General features: G+C 44.0%; 1 protein-coding gene across 1 annotated transcript; it reads left to right on the top strand.

Moving 5' to 3' along the window:
- Positions 1 to 9,182: 9,182 nt before the first annotated feature.
- LOC112473206 (histone H2B-like) lies at positions 9,183 to 11,974 on the top strand. The gene is made up of 2 exons (XM_025041832.1): positions 9,183 to 9,404; positions 11,592 to 11,974. The coding sequence occupies exons 1-2, from the start codon at positions 9,246 to 9,248 to the stop codon at positions 11,772 to 11,774; spliced, it is 342 nt and encodes a 113-aa protein (XP_024897600.1). The 5' UTR covers positions 9,183 to 9,245; the 3' UTR covers positions 11,775 to 11,974.
- Positions 11,975 to 19,146: the final 7,172 nt, after the last annotated feature.

The raw sequence follows: 19,146 nt of genomic DNA, 5'->3' as shown, positions 1-19,146 counted from the left end.
GGGATCTCGGGAGGGCGGTGCCGAGGAGTGAGGACGTAGGAGGGTAGGTGGGATCAGGTTTCCAGGATTGCCGCCTCGCGCCAGTGCTTGGTAAATGACAACAAAATTACAAAAGTAGCTTGTGGAGTTTTTCGCGAAGATAATTCGTTATGAGTCTGTCACCCGGATGCGAAGCCCACTCTTGCTCCTCTGCACACGTCCTTTCCATCCTTGAAATGATGGTTCACGTTCAGACTGAGAGATAATAATAATAGCTAACACGTCGGGCACGACAAATATGACCCGAGCTGTTCTGAGTGTCGTAGAGAACTTAAGTAACTTGCCACATGGCTAGGAAGCTGCAATTTCATCCTGTTCGTTTTAGTTCTGATCCCCAGCTTTTAGCCACATGGCAGACAGCTTTCCTTCTCCAATGTTCCGTGATCCATTTTTATCTTCCACCTATCTGAACATGTCATTCCCTTATACTGTTAAGTTTTTAATATATGTATGTATCATCTCCCTGGAATTATTGTAGGCTTCCTAAACATGAGGCCATGTCCTAAACTTCCTTATACTCACCTTGGCACCTACCAAGTAGCTATTGTACTGCCTTACACATGTAGATATGAAATTAACAATGGCTCAGTGGAGTGGAATGAGTTTAAGTGGTCTCTAATTTATAGATACATTGGTTGAGCTTGGATAATTCTTTTGGAACCTAGACTGCATTTTCCCAATGAAAATATATTTTATATGGCCCTCTAAAGCAGCTCCTCTTCAGCCCTCTGTTCCTGTTAGGACCATCTTCTCTTCCAAAATCTACTAGGAAATCTAGAAGCCCCCAAAGATCTGGATGGGCTCCAACTCTATGGCTGAATTTGAGATGAGTAAACTAGCCCAAGGCTTGCTTCAACTTCAGTTGCCAACAACTCACCCTGGCCAAGAGTGAGGGTAAGGCAGCTTGATCATCTCCCAAGGGAGTACCTCCGCCATCAAAAAGCTGCCCAACCCCTGGCACAGGCAGAGCCGCAGTCTGACTACCATTAGCAGTTCTCCTTCCGAAGACACCTCCCTGGATCTCAGTGTCCTTATTTGTGGAATAAGACCTCTGTGCTAGACACTTTCCAAGGTAGGACTGTCCTTTGCTTGGGTCATTTGTGTGGGTCAGTCAGTGGCTAAGTAAGTGATTACATAGAGTGTGGTACATTTCTAAAATGTTTGTATTGGTATGTTTTAACATAAAAAGAACTGAATTTCAAAAAGAAAAGAAATCTCAAATTTTGTGCAATTTGGAGCAACCAGCAACTATACTCAATGACTCATTGGTAAATGGATGTATGTGTATTTCCTGAGGCCTGGGGGTGTTAGATCAAAAGAGATTGTACAGTAGGTATGATCTATAGTGGTATACAGCTATGGTTTTCAAATGGCCAAAGCAAGAGAACTCTTGTTTTAATCATTATCTTGTACAGGAGCCCAATATATAGAACATATACACGACACATGCAAAGGATATTTTATAAATTTATTTTAATAGCCCAAATTAGCATAAAATCAGGCAGTGAGACCAATGAAGCTCTTTTGATGAACCCAAATCTGTCCAATGTGGCTCATCATCACCTTCAATCAGCCTTGGGATTCCAATTTATTTTTGTATGTTGTTTTTGTTGTACGATGTCAAGAAAATTCTGATTAACATAGCTAAGCAGTAATTTGTTACCCCTATGATTTTGCATCCAGCCTTCTTAAAGGCCAATGTGCAGCCATAATTGTATGAATCAATGACACATTTACATGAAGTTCCAAGATATGCAGAGATGGCAGGAGAAACTAAACAATGAAGTCCGCATTAAAACAAGGTAACATAGAGCAGGTTAGTTCATTATTAATCTCCTTTGTGATTAAATTGGAATGTAAACACATTTAGATATGTAAGTTTGTGTTATGGTTTAAAATATACCAAAATCCAAAATAAAAGTTGACATCACCAATGAGACATACTGATATCATGAGTGATGTGATGAGTAATCTGATTTCCTAAAAAAGATGTAACATCACTCACCTGCTGAAAATGCATCGCTGAATCTAATCACGAAGAATCATCATATAAACCCACATTAAGGGGCATTCTATAAAACTGATCTGCGCTCTTCAAAAATAGCAATGGCATGAAAGACAAAGAAAGGCTGAGGCACTAGTCCAGCTTAAAGAACCCCAAAGAGACACCACAACTAAAGGCAACGTGTGACCTGGACTGGATCTCAAACTAGAAAAATGTAAAGGACATTATTGAGACAATCGATGAAATTTGAATGCAGATTCTGTATTAAATAGTAGCATATTTAGTTTCACTGTTAGTTTTCCTGAATTTGATCATTGTACTATGCTTCTGTAAAAGAATGTCCACGCTTTAAGGAGACACCTTCTAAAGTATTTAGGGGTAAAGGGTATGATATCTCAAATTGTTTGGCAAAGATAGTAATAATAATGGGTTGGATATATATATAGGTAGATAGATATAAATAAATAAAGCAAATGTAACAAAATGTTAGTAATTGGTAAATATAATTAAAGAATATATGGGAGCTTTTTAAAAATATTATTATAACTTTTCTGTAAGTTTGAAATTGTTTCAAAATATAAAGTTAAAAATAAATTATGATTTAAAACTGTTCAAAAATAAAAAGTTTATTTTTAAGAAATCCAATAACACTTAGAAATGAAAGTCACATCAGAAATTTGCAGACCTTCCAATACTGAAAAACCAGCATATACTTTGAAAACTGTGATACAGAATATCTGTTAGCTGTGGTTGCCATAGATGTGCTAAGAGATTATAAACACTAAACAAACAATTCTAAAAACAAAATAATTTAATGTTTACCTTAGCTATGAAATATGGTCATGTGCCCCAGAGAGAGTACATCCTGTTTTCTGCCTGAAATTCTGTGACTGTTGTCACTCCTCACCCCTATGACCTAACTAACTTCTGCTCAGCCCTTAGATCTCAGCCTCAACATCATTTCCTCCAAGAAGGCTTCCATGATTTTCTAAGTCAGGATTGGCTGTCCCTCTTATGTGCCCCCACAGTACTCTGGAAGTGTCATTTCTGTAACAGCACTGGATGCACTTGAGCTTATTGTCCATTTCTCTTATTAGATGTAAAGGCCATGAGGGCTGAAAGCTGTGTCTGCTCTGTTCTTGGATGCCACTCTGGCCCCCAGTAGCACCGTGCCTAGGGTGCGAAGCTCTTAAATACTTGCTCAATAAATGAATGTGAAATGGTCTGTAAATCTATGCCTCGTGTATCTACCACCCCCTTGGTAGATTTTCTGCATTAAAATCAGTCTTCGTGCAGCATTTATCTCTGCCTCATCTCCTGCCCCTGGAAGCAGGTTTCAGGGCTGTGTTCACTTCTCCCCTGGGGCCAGATCTGCACACTCTGTGTTCACACTAAACAAAAGCTGTTGTTCCAGAAATTCTTCTGTAGTAGACAACTGCTGTAGAGAATTTGCCCTGGGTTATCCATGAACATCAACTCTGAATTTTCTACAGCCAATTGTTGCTCCCATTCTACTTTCCCAGAATGCTTTAGGGCTGCCCCACCCTCCCTCTCTTTCCAGGTGCTTTGCATCCAGGAAGACAACTCATTTCAGCAAGAGTCCTGCAGGACCCAAGAAGAAAGGCTAAGAAAAACAGTCACACAGCATATTTAAAGGGCATTTTATAAATTTATTGTGTAAACCCCAATTCTTCTAGACCAAAAGTAGAAAGACAAATTTATGTTGCAAGATAACTTCGTGACGCCCTCACAATTAAATAGAAATGATAGGGAACTCTCTGCCTCAGATATTATTCAAAACATACTTCCTCCTCTTTCATGCATAAGGCTGGATTGAACTAAGAATGATACATCAAACACAGCATATATGCTCTCTATGGTTTCTGAAGCCTACATTTTTAAAGTAAAAACAGACCCAACAGTTGCCCGCCCAGTGTTATTGATGACTCGCCCACCTGTGGCTCCCTCCCCCGGCTCCCTTACCTCTGGCTTTCACTGCATAGATATCTCATAGGACAAAGGAAAGGGAGTTTTCATAGCAGAGGTCACTGTACTAAAACCATCCTGAAAGCCCAGAAAGGGGCTTAAAAATTTCATCTTCACAGCTTTAGCTGTGAAGGACTGAGGATCAGCTGGCCAATTGCTAAAGACCTGGCTCTAGGTTCAAGGAATTTCTTTCTCCGCTGTCTCTGCAGCCCAGCTGTGCTTACCTGTGACAGTGTTGAGCTGGAGACAAGGATCTTTCCTTAGCTCTTTGGAATGACTGATAATGCAGACAGAGCTCCTTTTAACATAATCAAACTAAGCACAGAGGAATTTTAGAGACACGAGCTAAAGAGGGAGAGGAGATGGAGGAGGAAGAAGAGAAGGAAAGGCCCACCACTGCCAGGGGCTCAGGGTAGCAGGTGGTCAGTAACAAAATAGTGGTTCTTAATTTTTAGGTTTTATCATCCTTTGATGAAAACGTATGGACTTTCCCTCCCAAGACAAATGTGTTAAGCACATACACAAACCAGTTTGCACATGGACTCCTCCCCCACACTCTCACCCCAAATAACCTGTCTGTGGATCCCAAGTTAAGGACTCCTGAGCTAAGGGACACCACAGGTCCTCATTATTGGGAAACAGAAGAATTTAAGCGAGTCATCATTATCCGTGAGTCACTGGACGGGGACTGTCCTAAGAGCACGTCCTCCTCTGTGGACAGAGGATCCACAGATTTAAGGCCTCAGAAAAGACAGTCAGATCGTGGAGTGGACACAGCCTGGGACTGCTTCCAGAATTTTTCCTGCCTATGACAACATAGTTTCTGACTATAAACATTTCATTGGAATGTATCCTCTCTGCTAATTACATAAGTGCTTATCACACTGAGTTGGAGTTGGCTGTCCAGGCACATCCCTAAACTCTCTAGGACAGGGGCCATGCCCTACTCATACTTTTATTTTGAGCCCTCAAGCTGATGCCCCTTAGCTATTTCTTGAATAGAATAAGTAAATTAATTAGTGGATTGATTTATTAGTAAATGGGTATGTATTTTATTTCAAGTAACATGTAGCATATCTGTAAACTCCAAGCCAGAGAACCACTTAGTCTGAAACTGTTCTGGCCATTGGAAGTAGTCCTAGAGTTACAAAATTTGGGAGGGTTATAAGAACCCATGAGAGGGAAAACAGAAAGGCACTTCTGCAGTTGATTCATAGATTGATGGTGTCTTAATGCAGGACATCTCAAACTTTAATGTGTATAAGCATCATTTGGATCAGCACAGCCAGCTTTATTTGTAAAACAAAGAAATAAAGTTTTACTTTTCTTTAAAAAAAAAAAATCACGTGGGAACTTGTTAGAAATGCAGAGTCACAGAGCCCACACCAGACTTAGTGAATCAAAATCTGCATTATGGCAAGACCCCTAAGTGAGGCCGCTGCTGCTGGTTTGCAGACCAGACTTCAAATAGCAAGATTCTAGGGAACCTTAGTGGTCATGTAATCAAACATATACCCCCTTAACAGATGGGGAAACTGAGTGCCAAGAAGAGCAGCTGACTTGGACTAGGTCAGAGTGAGTCACTGGTAGAGCTGAGACCAGAACTTAAAATGCCGATTTGGGTAGCGGGTAGTTTCTACTACCCAGCATAGGCATCCATTTGTGAGACAGTGCGCATGGGGAGGAGTAAAGAGAAATAGGGAGCACAGCACCTTTGAGCTTTTCTGAGTGACCCCAGTACTACTACACCCCATTCCTAAGTGGGGGGCAGATGTCCTCATTTTCCACCTACCCTTTTTCTCTTCTTCCAAGAGCTTGGAGTAGAGAATAGAGGAGATATTGCTGGGCTTGGGAAAAATTCCAATTCCTTTCTTCCCTCCACCTGACAAAGCAGCGAACAGTTAGTACTAATATCACCCACCGTTAATATTTGTTTAGTATCTGTAGAACTGACATTCCAGGAAGAATGACATTGTACTCAAGGTGGCATCTTCTAATCTGCCTCCCAAATCCCCTCCCCTCCTGCCATTCACCTGGAGTTTCTCAGCTGGTGAGCTGCAGCAGCGCCCATCTCCTGGAGTTAAGATCATGAAATAAGATGACATTAAAATGCACAGTGTGATCCTCTGACCTTTTCCAATCAATTGGATTAAGTCTTCAGACTATCTAGAGGTAGAAATAATATGAGTAGTACTTCTAACCAAGTTCTGACAACCTAACCCTAGAGAAATACTACAAGGGGAAAGTTTCAATGATTTAAAAGTAGAACCTACAGAACCTAGCAGACCTCAGAGCTCATGTAATCCAATATCTCACCCAATGCCTGAATCCCCTCTACAATATGCTAAAATACCTAGACCTGCCTGGGCTGTTTGACTCCTTAGGCCGCTCCCATCCCTGCAGACATTTCCACATAAAATCAGATTCCAAGACCCTTTCAGTCATTCTTACTCCTGAATCACTGCCCAGGCTCACTCCATGCCCCATTTGCCAACCAGCTCCCAGCCGTTCCATCTTCTGCTCTTGTTACTCACCACCCCTCTTTATGAACTTGGTTTGTCCTTTGGATCTGATATTCCACCGAGATAGGACCAGGTTGAAGGGAATTATAATCCAAGAGGGGAGCCAAAGTCCTAACTAGTTAAGGAAGAGCCTCCTGTTTTCCCTTGAGTTGACCTGCCTTTTAGAGTTTCTATCTACAGAATCCTAACTCTATTTTCTCTGGTCTCTTTGAAGTCTACCTTCTCCATTTCTGAGATCTGTGTCTGACTGCGCTTATCTTTTAGCCATGTCTCAGTCACTTTCTTCTAGCGTTTCTATCCTTCTTAAGTCTCTAATGAGCTCTTCTCTTCTGAATAGGATTTGGTTCAGGGTAGCATTTTCCCCATACTTGGGAGATAGTGGTAGTGCAGTGGCACCAAAACTTTAGATACCTATATCAGAGGCTTAGGAAGGGGGTTGGGGATCTTTGTTTTAATAAGCAGCCCAGAAGATTCTGCTGCAGGTGGGCAGGGGGTCTAACCTGGAGAAATATTGCTGGGAATTTTGGTGTCAGACATACTAGATTTTAATTCCCAGCGCTGCAACTTACTACCTGTGTGATCTTGAACAAATTAGTGTCTCTATATATGCTTCAATTTCCTCATCTTTACTAAAGAGATGATAAAACCCATCTCTCAGTATTAAAACCATGAAATGACGATTATAAAGTGCTTCATATAATTCAAGGTGAGTAGTAAGCACTCAATAAATATATGTTAGTATCACTATTAGTAAATTGCTTCGTCTCCAGGATAGGGAAGTTATTAGCAGGTAATAATTTATTGCATGTCCTTTTTAGCATATTCGGATTTCTAATATCTGCCTGTGAGTCTTCTGATCACCCTATGATTTTCCTCTGGGTGACTTTTGTGATTCCTATTGGGAATTTATTACTATTTCCATGTATGGCCATGGGTTTTGCACTTAGTAGGGGACTAAAATTTGCAGAATATTTTTGAATGTGTGAATGCCATCTGGCCAGGACTTCTGTGCTACACTCCCAATAGCAACACCAAATCTGTTCCTTTCCCCCTTCCCCAAATGCTCTCCAGCATCCTCTCGACATTACAATGCTGGCACAGTTCCCGCCTGCCTAACCCTTCCCATTGCCCCCAGTCCAATGAAGTGTGCCATCCTACGGAGATTTGATGGTACCTGACAGTTTGTATTTACTTCTTTGCATTAAAACTCCCAATTCACTTCATCATATGATATGTGCTCTGTGCATATATTACATTTCTGAATAGAGAAATAATGAGAGATGGAGCTGGTGAAATGAGAATAGGAGTGGGGTGGTGGGTGAGACATGGCTTTGACAACCAGGTAATAGGGAATCACTTTTTCCTTTCATAGAAGCATTCATTTTAGCTTCTGTCATTGTTATCAAAGGATTAATTCAGAAGAACTTAGCTTACATTGTGGATAAGTTACATTCAAAGTTCTCCATTAATGAATAAATACATGTAGCAACTGTGCAGAGCATGCATATGTAACTATAAGGAGGGTGGGCCTCTGGTGTTCAGAAGGTGGTGGAGTGTGGGGTTAGAAGCAAAGACTCAGATGGGTTCTGCCACTTATGCACTGTATGTGACCTGGTTAGTCACTTAACCCTTCTGACTTAGTTTCTTCTGTAGAGTGAGAGTGATACTAATACCTTACCTCATAATGTTGCTATGCTAATTAAATGAGATAGAGTATGTTAGGCACTTAGCATGGAGTCTGGGACATAGTTAGGGCTCAATCAATGTAAGCTGACAGTACTACTATATCCGCTAGGGCTTTGATGGGCTTTGGTGAGCTCATAACTAGATGGGAGAGAAAAAGGTGTCTGTTTTGGTGTGGTTCCTCTCTTCTTTTGACATGCTGCTTCTCTGGTGTTGTCTGTTGGTTTGTGTCAGACTGATCACATCCTTGTAGCTGAACTGATACACTAAGTACAGGGAGTTCACGGCCTCTCTATCTACAATTCCTCAATGTTCAGTCTAGAAGGTACAGTGACGTCCTGGCTTTCCTATTCAAGTTTTGTCACCTGAGTTCCTGATTGCTGTTGCATGACCAGGTATGTACTTGCCTTCAGGAGATATATTTCTCTCCCAATACAAATACAAACACACAGGGCATAAGCATAACGTCCATGAAGAGCTGTCTCAACCTCAAATCTGTGTAGTTGCTTTGGGAAGATTTTATAGACCAATGAATCTCAGATCTGGCTGGTCATTGGATTCACCTGGGATGCTTTGGAAACCTACAGCTTCTAGGATTCTACTCCCAGTCCTTTTGAATTGAAATCTTTGTGGCTAAAAGCCACTGTAATAAGAACACCTGGAGTTAGACACATAAAAAGAATAACTTGAGATGAGTGTTGCCTGGAAAACAGATGGCCATTACATCTAAGTGGCCACTTTCTCTTTTGCGTGGGATAGAGCAGAAGAAAGCTCAAGATTTTGAGTTTCCTGCCTCATGCTCCTTTCAGGAATGTAACACTAGACCGCTTTCGACTCTACACTTAATATCTCTTACGGATTCTGGGAGCATTCATCTGTTGCGGGTGCATTCACTAACACTTCTTTTATTAGGAACGAGCCTTCCCGCTCTCCCCATAAAACCTCTTCGGAGCGTACACTCGCCTACGCCCAGTGCCCTGAGCTGGAAGTGTAAGGATTAAGCCTTCCACATGTACTTCATCTGCTTAAGTGGCCTAAGATTATCTAAGAAGATTAAAACTTATATCCCAGCCAAAAAGAAGTATGACTGGATCAGCTCAGTCCTTGGGAAGAAGAGGAGGAAGAAGAAGGAGGCCTATTTGGGTTACATGGGAAAAATCCTAAAGCAAGTGAGTTGGGGCTCTCTGGAAGTTTAGAATGACCAAGACAAGGTATCATATTAATGGCCCTGGGTGTGTTCTTGACTTCAACTTATTCTGACACACGAGTCCTTCTTTACACATTGAATTCCTGAAGAGTTGTGTGCAAATAGCTTCTGCAAACCGAATCTGCCGACAGCTGTTATCTACTCCCCTTGCTTTTTTTTTGTTGGCAGCAACTCTGAACACCTGAGTTCTTAATGTCTCTCTTTCTTGTATCTGTTGACAGGCAATCTGTAACCTGATTCTTAAACGGCCTCCCCTTTTCTTGCAGAGGGGGGATTCATCACCTAGTCTGTTCTATCGCTTTGAAGTGTCGCATCTATCAGGTTTTCATTAAATGTTGCTCTGGACTTAGAACGTACCTAAAGTGGGGAGACACCCTTATTTCTTCCTGCCCTTTCAACCTTACCCTGCAGCGTACCAGTCATAGAAAACAATTGGGGAAGTCTTCCCCTTCAAAAGAAGTTATAGAGAAGGGAGTAAGGGATTTTATGAAAGATGTGCTAAGATGTGATTTTGAATTTTACTTCTTCATGATGATGAAGCAAGACCGAGTGGTCATGTGTGTAATTGTACCAAAGCCCCCTGTATTCCCATAGTATCATTTGGAATCTGTTGCTTATCCTGAGAGAAGAGAAAATGAGATTAAGGAGAGACAGGATGAGAGAAGGTGTGATATAGAGCAGGGTTTCTTGACCACAGCACTATGACATCATGGGGCTGGATAATTCCTTGCTGTGGTGAGGGAGGGGCTGTCATATGCATTGCAGGATGTTGCTTAGCATCTCTGGCCTCTACCCACTAAATGCCAGTAGCACCTTCCTTCCCAGTTGTGACAATCAAAAACATCTACAGACATTGCCAAACACTCCCCAGAAGGCAAAATCCCCAGTTGAGAACCACTGCCGGAGATCCTGCATTTGGCTGGAAGAGCCTACATGGGAGCACTTGGACTAAGCAATCCTCTTATCTTTAGACTTTCTTTGACCTGTCCTTAACTGCATGGGTCTGGCAGGTCACCTTGCTTCTTCAAGCCTCGAATGGGTTGGGTCTGTGCCTTGGGTCAGGCTCTTAGGATGCCGTGAGGATAAAATAAGGTGTTGGTTGGATAGATGTAATGAGTGTCTTAAGTGTGAGCCGGTTCTGCTGCGGGAGCTCAGGTGAGAACGATGCAGTCTCTGCTGTAAGGGGCTCACAATACAGCTGTGGCAGGGCGTTGAGGAAAGACTTGCACATTATTAGAACCAGGAGAAATTTGTGAGTCCCGCTGCCAGCCTTTCCTTTCACAAAAAAGAAACTGAGGCCCAGTGTGAGAATGCAACTTGCTTACATGACGTCTCATGCCCAGTCCGAGTTAGGATTAGAGCCCTGGGTGGGTGATTCTCAAGGCAGTGTTCTTTTGACTACTCCAGCTGCCCCTCTCACTATAGACAAGAGCACTAATGACATAGCGTGTGCTATCGGGTTTGAGAACACAAAGTGCTCTGGTCCTCTGTGGGAGGAGGGGCTCAGGGTTGTGTGGAATGTAGATAAGCAGGAGTGTGGCGGGGTAGCACTTGGGAGGAGCCTTAAAGGAAAGATAGAATTTGAAATTTGGAGTTAGGTCTGGGCATGGTAGGTAGAGGTGACAGATAAACAGTGGCATAGAGACCAGAAAACATAGGGACACATCCATCCAAGGAAGAGTAAGTTTTCCCAACTTGGCTAGAGATGTTGGCACAAGGAAGTAAGGCTGGAAATTGAGAAGTGTTAAAGTAAAATGCTTACTAACATGAAATATATAGTGTGAAAGTACACTCTAAAATTATGTTTTCTATCCCTAGAAGGTGTTGGATGTTAACTCTGATTCTATCAGGAAAAACAGAGGCAGAAAAATTAAAGTGACAAGAGTTAGTCTGTATTATCTAGATGAGGGGTATCTTTCCCACCTGCTACTAATCCCTCTCACCTCTGTTCCTCAGAGACAACCGATAGGCACAATGGCCTCATTTCTTTAATCACATCCCTATCATCATCTCTTTGGTGGGTCATGTGATTCCAGGGGTGCATGAATCCATGGGAGCCATGGGTACTGGGTGCTGGGTTAGACCAAAATACGCTCACTATTGGAGGCTTTCACTTCTCTGTCTCACTCTAGTTCCGTTTCTCCCCCAGGCCCACCCAGACTTCAGTGGGTGCTCCTGGGTCTTAGATGCACTGGGCATTCTGGAAGATTGGCGACTGGAATGGCTTAGCCTGGAGGCGGTGAGGCTGTCCTTCTACAACCACAGAAGAGTCGTTACCAGCAGAGAGATCCTTGAAGCAGTCAAGCAAAGACCCTCTTGGAAGAGTTTTTGAATAAATGGAGTGGTTCTGAGTAGTTCTATTTTTGAAATAATTGCACGTATCAAAAAAAATAGGATATGTCAGTGGGCTGTGTGGAAGACAAGGTGTCTGAGAAGTACCTGCTGCAACAGGAATCTTGGTGCTCAATGCCTGGACTCTGAGGTCTGGTATTTTTAGCCTCTGACTTAAGTTGTGAAAAAAAAAAAGAAATAAAAGCCATTTTCTCTTCTCATGTGTGTATTATGCTTGTTGCCTACAACTTTTTCATTTTTCTTAGGCATGCTCCTTCCCTGCTTTGAGCTTGTGTATTGTCTTTTTAGAGGACATAATTCAACCTGTAACACTGTATACTCGTCATCACTCCCTGCTCCAGCCTGAAGGAGGCTGCTGCACTGGAATAAACTGATGATTAAAAAAAAAAAAATTTAAGCACCCCTACCTTGATTTATAGGAACTGAGAAATAAAGTGAAATGGGATCTGTTTGCTCTTTGAGTATAAGATTTATGGTGCTGATTATCTATGAAGCACTTAGCATAATATATATAGTAAGTATCAAATGTGCAGGCTGGTCCCAACTGTGGAAAAAACAAGACAATTATAATAGTGTTGTAAAAATACAATAATTTAGGAGCAGAAAGAATAAATGGGATGATGTGCTTTAGATGTGAGGGCCTGAGAAAGTCTGGGTAGGTGACATGCAGGAAGAGAAGGTGCTAAGCATGGGGAAAGTCCGGGCTCAGAGAACAACAGCTGAGCAAAGGTCCGAGGAAGTCAGAAGAGCTTTTAGCTTGTTAGAGACACAGAAGATCTCAAGCCTGTAAAGTGAGTCTCAAGGAAAGAATCATCTCTCTCCAGCACCCTTTAGTGTTAGCTAAACCATGAGAGCACTTGCTTGAGAAGCAACGGTGACACCCAGTGACCATTCCTTGAAGCTACCCTCTCAGGTTGAGGTTGTAGGTGGACGCTGAAGCAACCTGGTATAAATTAACCGGGGTGGGGGTGGGGTGGGGGTTGTTCTGCTTCACCTGGGAGGCACTCGGCTCTCCTAAATTCTCTCCATAGCTGTCTCTCACAGGAGCCTGTGCCACTGGCCCTACACTCTCTGTGGGGATGGAGAGGCTGCTGCTCAGGTGGGTGACTAGAAGCGGACAGTTGGGGCGCTGAAGGCAATTTGGGAGCTATTAGTTCAGACCTAGGTTCTCTGCTAGGTTCCTGCTTTCCTGGGGATATGGAACAAGCATCCTGGAATGGCTGTGGGCATTCCCTAAGCCCTGCTAAGGTTTAGACACAAGCTTCTCCTAGCCCGCAGTTGTCCTGGGAAACTGTCATCCAGCTGACTAAAGAGCTGAGTGTGGGCTCCCCTCTCTCCACCTCCTCCTGAGCGTTGACCATCCTTGGGAACTAAGGGAGTCCCAATGTCTCCGTATCTGCCTAGGTGCCTCCTGATCCAAGCACTGGAATCTGGTTTAGTCTAGAGGGAAACCTGGGTCCCTCCTCGAGTCCTGTCACCCATCATAGGTACTGAGCTTGACTTCTGGGCCAAGGAGTTGGGTGTCCCTTAGCTCGGGGTTGTCTCACCAACAGGGAAATACAAAGAAGTCCAAGATAGGATACCTAACCCCTCTTTGCAATGACCAAAGGTACTTTTACTGTTCTAATTACCTTTTACCATGACCTGCTGTTTACCTTTCACTTTAAGTGGTTAGCAAATCAGGTTTTAAGCCTAAGCACAAGAAGGTGGAATGAAGTTGTGTCGCTGAGGTGTGAACCCTGGAGTGAGGCAGGTGACGAAGATGGTTTTCTCAGGTCAAGAAATGGAAAAAGACTGTCTGACTTACCTCTAACCTTCTTCCCCTCTCTCATCTCACAATGCCCAGTTTGAACTTGACTTTGAACTTAGGGGGAACCTGGTGTAGTGGAAAGAGTCTGCACTGAAATCGTAGTTAGGTAATCACCTGACCATGTCTGTTTCCACATTTGCACAGTGGTAATGGTAACGCCCAGTGCACCGAGTTGTGGTGAAAGTTAAGTTAATGTACATGACAATAACATACACGACAGTGTTTCTTACACTGACATAGTGGTTTGGTTTAAAGCATTATTAATAGATATTTATACCAAGGTAGATTTCATAAATTTTAAGGAGAAAGAAAAAGAACTTTAATGATAGAGAAATTTCATTACAGGCGGGGAACTCCTAGTCACTGAGGAATCCATCATAGGCAAGGTGATGGCTAATGTCCCTTCCAAGACTGAGAGAGCACAGAGTCCTGAAGGAGGGTCTAAGAAGAACACACACAGGACTTGGAGTCAGCCCTGCCAGTTACTAGCTGTGGCTCCTCCGACAGATCATTGAACCTCCCAGATTCTCAGTGTCCCCTGTGTGAAGTAGAGATCATTCCTATCTCCCAAAGCTGGTGAGACACTCAGCGAATGGGATCTTGAAAACCCATTAATTCAAGTCATTCGAATCCAAATATTTGGGGCATATGTTATGGGCCAGGCACCATGCTTGGTGCTCGATGACATGGCACAGCTTTCAGACAGACAATTCCAGTTCAAATCTCAGCTTTACTAGTTGTGGAAATGTATTTAACTTCTTTGAGCCCTAGTTTCCTCGTATGTAAAGTGAGGGAAAATAACACCTACCTCCAGGGATTGTTGTAATAATTATGGAGTCTGTGTAAAGTACTTAGCACAGTACTGGCACGTAAAAAGTCTAAAAAGTGGCAATTGTGTTTCATACAATCATTAAAAAAAAGGGGATGCCAATGGGTCAAATTTAAAGCTGGAGACCTTTACTGATAACATTAAATCCATTCTTGAACCATCCTCAACTGCATTAAATAAAATACGGGATGTTATTTCTCCTTATACACACCTGCCCATTAATTACTCCCTGAACACTTCAAGCAAGAAAGAGTTCCATTGATTCTATAGAGGTGGTAAAATACTACAATGGACAAGAAAGGAAGGCTGTGAAGTCAGTCTTCGAAGCTTTCAGAAAAATCTTTTGTCCTCCTTTTTCTCCCCATTGCCCAGGTTCATATGCCCGTATGTCCCCTGGGGAAATCTCTATTTACCATCTCTATGTCCACTGTGCCAGTTGCCTTGACTTAGAGGAAATGCAAACTTGGCCTTTGTCCCCAGTGGGGATCCTGGCCCAGCCCTGAGCTGCTAGCTGCAGCCCTCCCTCCTACGGCCCTTCCCCTCCCCCCGCCCCGCCCCACTTCCGCCTTGCTCAGGCCAGCCGCCCGCAGCCGTTCTGAGAGTTTGCTGGCTTTTGCTCCTGCAAGGGGTACAAGCCATGGCTTCACCATGGTCTCTGTCCATACCCATAGTTCAGAGAAGGCCTGACCTGCCTGTACACAACCCCTCCCCACGTGGCCTCTCTCCTTGGAAAGCGGTTCGCTAGCCCATAAAAGGGCCCAAACACTGAAAGCAAGCATGGACTCACAGTCAAATTGGGGATTTTAAATTGTGACTGATGCAGCTCAACCTTCCTTTCTTTCCAATGCACGTGCCTTGCTCTCTCTGAGCGTTTCTGTGGGCTTAACCCTCCTGTTGTAAGCCTCCCAGTGGCTGCCACACTCCAGGTTTCTGGAAGCTGGGGATGGGTCTAGAGTTCCTATCTCCACTGTAGAATGACAGTGACAAAAGCTTTATTTTCACTTCTTCCACAAGTGCTTATTGAGCACCTGCTAAGTGCCAGGCACTGTTCTAGATACTGGGGGTCGGCAGAGAACAAGACAGTAAAGCCCCTGTCTTCATGAAACTTATATTCAGGAAGGAGAGAGACAAACAAATATTTAGTGCATTGTCAGGTAGTGACAAGTGTGGTTAAAAAAGCACAACAGGGCGAGGGGAGTGTGGACGATGGGAAGTGCTGCTTTAGATGGTGTATCAGGGAAGATTTCTCTGTGGAGGTGACTCTTAAGCAGACACTTGAGCAAAGGGAGGGAGCGAGCCATGGGAATAACAGTGCTAGGGATTCCAGGCAGAGGGCACAGCAACGCCTTGAGGTAGGGTGAGTTGGGCATGTTTAAGGAACGTTTTTTTTCTCTCATACTGTGAAGAACACTTTTTGTTATAAAAAAATATATAACATAAACGTTACCATTTTAGCCATTTTAAAGAATACAGTTCACCTGCATTAAGTACATTCACAATGATGTGCCACCATCACCACCATGCATCTCCAGTACATTTTTCATCTTCCCAAACTGAAACTCTGTACCTATGAAACAATAGCTCCCCATTCCTCCCTCCCCGCAGTCCCCTGTAACCACCATTCTAATTCCTATGTGGCAAGTACTTTAAATGCATCATTTCATTAAATCCTCAGAACAACTGTGGGCTGTAGGTTTTACTGCTATGCCCATTCTGCAGATGGGAAACTCAGACTGAGTGAACTGTCTGGGGTCACACAGCTACTGTGTGGAGGAGGCAGACCTCAAATGGCAATTTTTTTTGGCTCAGGTTCCCACTTGTAACTGCCAACCTGGTAGGGGTAAAGGATGCCACTCTGCTGCCCCTCTGATGGCCCAGAGGTGGGCCAGGAGGGTTTATCAAGGGTTATAAGCAGTGTGAGGAGCTTTTCTTGCTGGGACAGGAGGGGTTTGTTGCACTTGACTGGTTCTATCTGTCTGGAAGGAAGGGGCTGCTGCCCAGAGACAGGGGCTAGAGGTGGAGCTTGCAGTTTCCTGGTTTGGGTTGTAGGGGCTTTGGTGCCAGGGAGTCTTGTCTACTCCTTGCTCTGCCACTTACAAGCTGAAAGAGCTTGAGGAAGTCGCCTTTCTCCTCTGATTCTATTTCCTCCCTTGCAAACATAATTATACTGACTTTTCAGGGCTGGTGAGAAGATCAAATGAGATAAGGCACGTAAGATGCCTAATCAGTGTCTGGTACATAGAAGGTGCTCAACAAATGTTCATCCCTTGCCTGGGCAGAGCACGAGCTTCACCCACTGGCCAGGAACAGGCTTCTTCCCTCTTCACCGTGGTCAGCACCATTTCCAACCTGCTGGCTTCTCATCTCTAATCATAGAGTTTGGCCCTCGATCTGGGGACCCTCGCTACACAGTTTGATATTCAGACTGCCTAGAGAGAGGCCATATGTAGGGGTGTTTGAATTTTGGGCGCAGTCCAGCAAACCATCCCTCTTACTTTTGCTGGGGGGAAATTCCTTTGCCTGCAGAAATATATGAAAGTAGGATACTGCCTGTGTCTCACCTCCCACAGTGCAAGCAGACAGGGTGAGGTCCTACCCAGGACTTTGAACCTGGAATAAAGGATAAAGTTGAAAAGAGGGTCACAATCTTTTCAGGGCAGTGGCACTCAGTCCCTAGAGCCCCTGTGGTGTCTGCCTATTTCCTAATCTGAGCCTCAGTCTCCCATCGATTCTGTGGGCACCTCATGTCCTTTCAAGTACCCTTTCCACTTGGAACAATCTATCAGTTTCTGCTGCTTACAAGTAAGAACACCGATTGTCACACAAGGTCTTCTCAGATCAAGCCAGAGAGACTTCAGGGCATTGGGATGGCAGGAGTTGCCAGAACTGCAGAAGCAGCTGGCTAGGAGAGGCACTGGCCCAACTTTGGTTCTCCTCTGTCTAGTGGGTGGTTAATTGAGGCATTTACCCAGTCAGCTCCACGCAGCGGCTGAACTTTTCCCTCCTTCCTTCCTCCCTCCCTCCCTTCCTTCCTTCCTTTCTTCCTTCCTTCCTTCCTTCCTTCCTTCCTTCCTTCCTTCCTTCCTTCCTTCCTTCCTTCCTTCCTTCCTTCCTTCCTTCCTTCCTTCCTTCCTTCCTTCCTTCCTTCCTTCCTTCCTTCCTTCCTTCCTTCCTTTTTCTTTTGGTTTGTTAGCTTGTTTTGGTAAGTCCTTTTCACTTGTGTTATAAATTCCCCAAGGTTAAAACTTTCTTTACATCTCTCCTACAGAGTCATAAATGTCTAAACCACTCAAAGCAAAAATAGAGCTCAGTTCTTCTCAAAGTATCTCCGAGAAATGGAGACTCTTATTGTCCCCAATCACCCATTCTAATGTTTGTTGCTTTGTAGTGGGCCCATTTACCTTACAAAAATTGTAGTTTCTTCATAAAAGTACTTTAGAGAGTAATACAATCATCGCTCAGCCTTCTCATTCCTTAGTGCCAATGGAGAGGAAACTACAGCTGCCCACAGGGACAGGCAGTCAACAGAAAGAGTGAGGTGTGACTGCATGTGCTTATGTCGTAAGCAGTGGGGAAGGTGGTGAGCCCGGAGAGCAAGCCTGGGGACAGCAGCCGCCACTCTCCTTCTGACTGTTGCTATCAAAGGAAGGTAGGCTGCATTTTTAGAGATCTTATGAATTTTCCAGAGAAGCTGGAATTCTAGAGATATAAGTGAAATTCTTAATTTTTAAAAATGTTGGCAACTAATTTGAATTTTTAAAAACTGTAAGCCAAAAAAACACCTCTGTGGACTTGATGTGGCCTAGGGGGATACCAGTTTGCAGGCTTGCATTAAGCTGCCTGGGACCTAGTCTCCATCCTTTGTACTTGTCACCTGACCTTAAAATGGTGAATTGGTCCCCTGCCCTCTGCCCCAGGCTTTAGTTGGCCCTGGTCCTGCCTTTTCTTCACAGGGCTAAGAGTTCAAGGGTCAATAGAGATGGTCATCTAGAGTGCATGCTTCATAGACCATGCTCCTGGTACCCTGGACTTGAGATCTCTGCCCAAGAAGCCCCCAGCCTGCTTCCAGGCTGTGCATGGACCTCCATCCTTCCAAGGCACCCTGCACAGCCTAGTGTGGGCATCTTTAGGGATGTCCAGGGGATGGTTGTTTGCAAGGTGGGGGCTGTGTCCCTGTGAATGCACGGGAGACCCCCTTTGGTATGGGATGCAGTCAAGTGTGAACAGTGGGGACAGGACTGTCAAACAGGGACTTGCATTGCTACTCTTGCCCCTGGCAGGACAATTGTTAGGGTTGGGCTTGTCTGCCCAGCTGGGGTAAGGCTGTAATAAGAGCTGTCACTGATTCGCATTCACCCTGGGCCAGGCACTCTTAAATGCACTGCTTGCATCATATCATTTGACCCTTATATGAAGTGTGAGGATGCTTCCAAGTTGTGTAGCCTCATTTTACATATAAAGAAGCCAAGGCACAGAGAAGTGAAGTAAGTTGCCCACAGATAGAGAGTGGCAGAGCCAGGATTTAAACCAGTGTGTAGCTGAGCAGACTCCCTCAAAGACCGGTCACACTGTGGAAAATGCTCATGCTCCCCAGCCCCCACTGGACGGATGGAAAGCCTCGGTGGGGGTTGGGGATTGGTATGGCAGGGACCCTTCGCGTCTCACTCTGCCTGCTCTGGCCTGGCCTCCACAGGAGCGCAGAGTACCGCCTGT

The sequence above is a fragment of the Pteropus alecto genome, unplaced genomic scaffold (assembly GCF_000325575.1).
Source record: "Pteropus alecto unplaced genomic scaffold, ASM32557v1 scaffold98, whole genome shotgun sequence".
Classification (NCBI taxonomy): domain Eukaryota; kingdom Metazoa; phylum Chordata; class Mammalia; order Chiroptera; family Pteropodidae; genus Pteropus; species Pteropus alecto.
The sequence above is the reverse complement of the archived record's forward strand: the minus strand, read 5'-3'. Positions and strand labels throughout refer to the sequence as shown.

Bases quoted from the DNA above. Each gene is read 5' to 3' on its own strand.
- LOC112473206 (XM_025041832.1), top strand. From the start codon at position 9,246: ATGTACTTCATCTGCTTAAGTGGCCTAAGATTATCTAAGAAGATTAAA. The intron at 9,405-11,591 runs GTGAGTTGGGGC...TTTCTCCCCCAG, and splicing joins TGGGAAAAATCCTAAAGCAA to GCCCACCCAGACTTCAGTGG.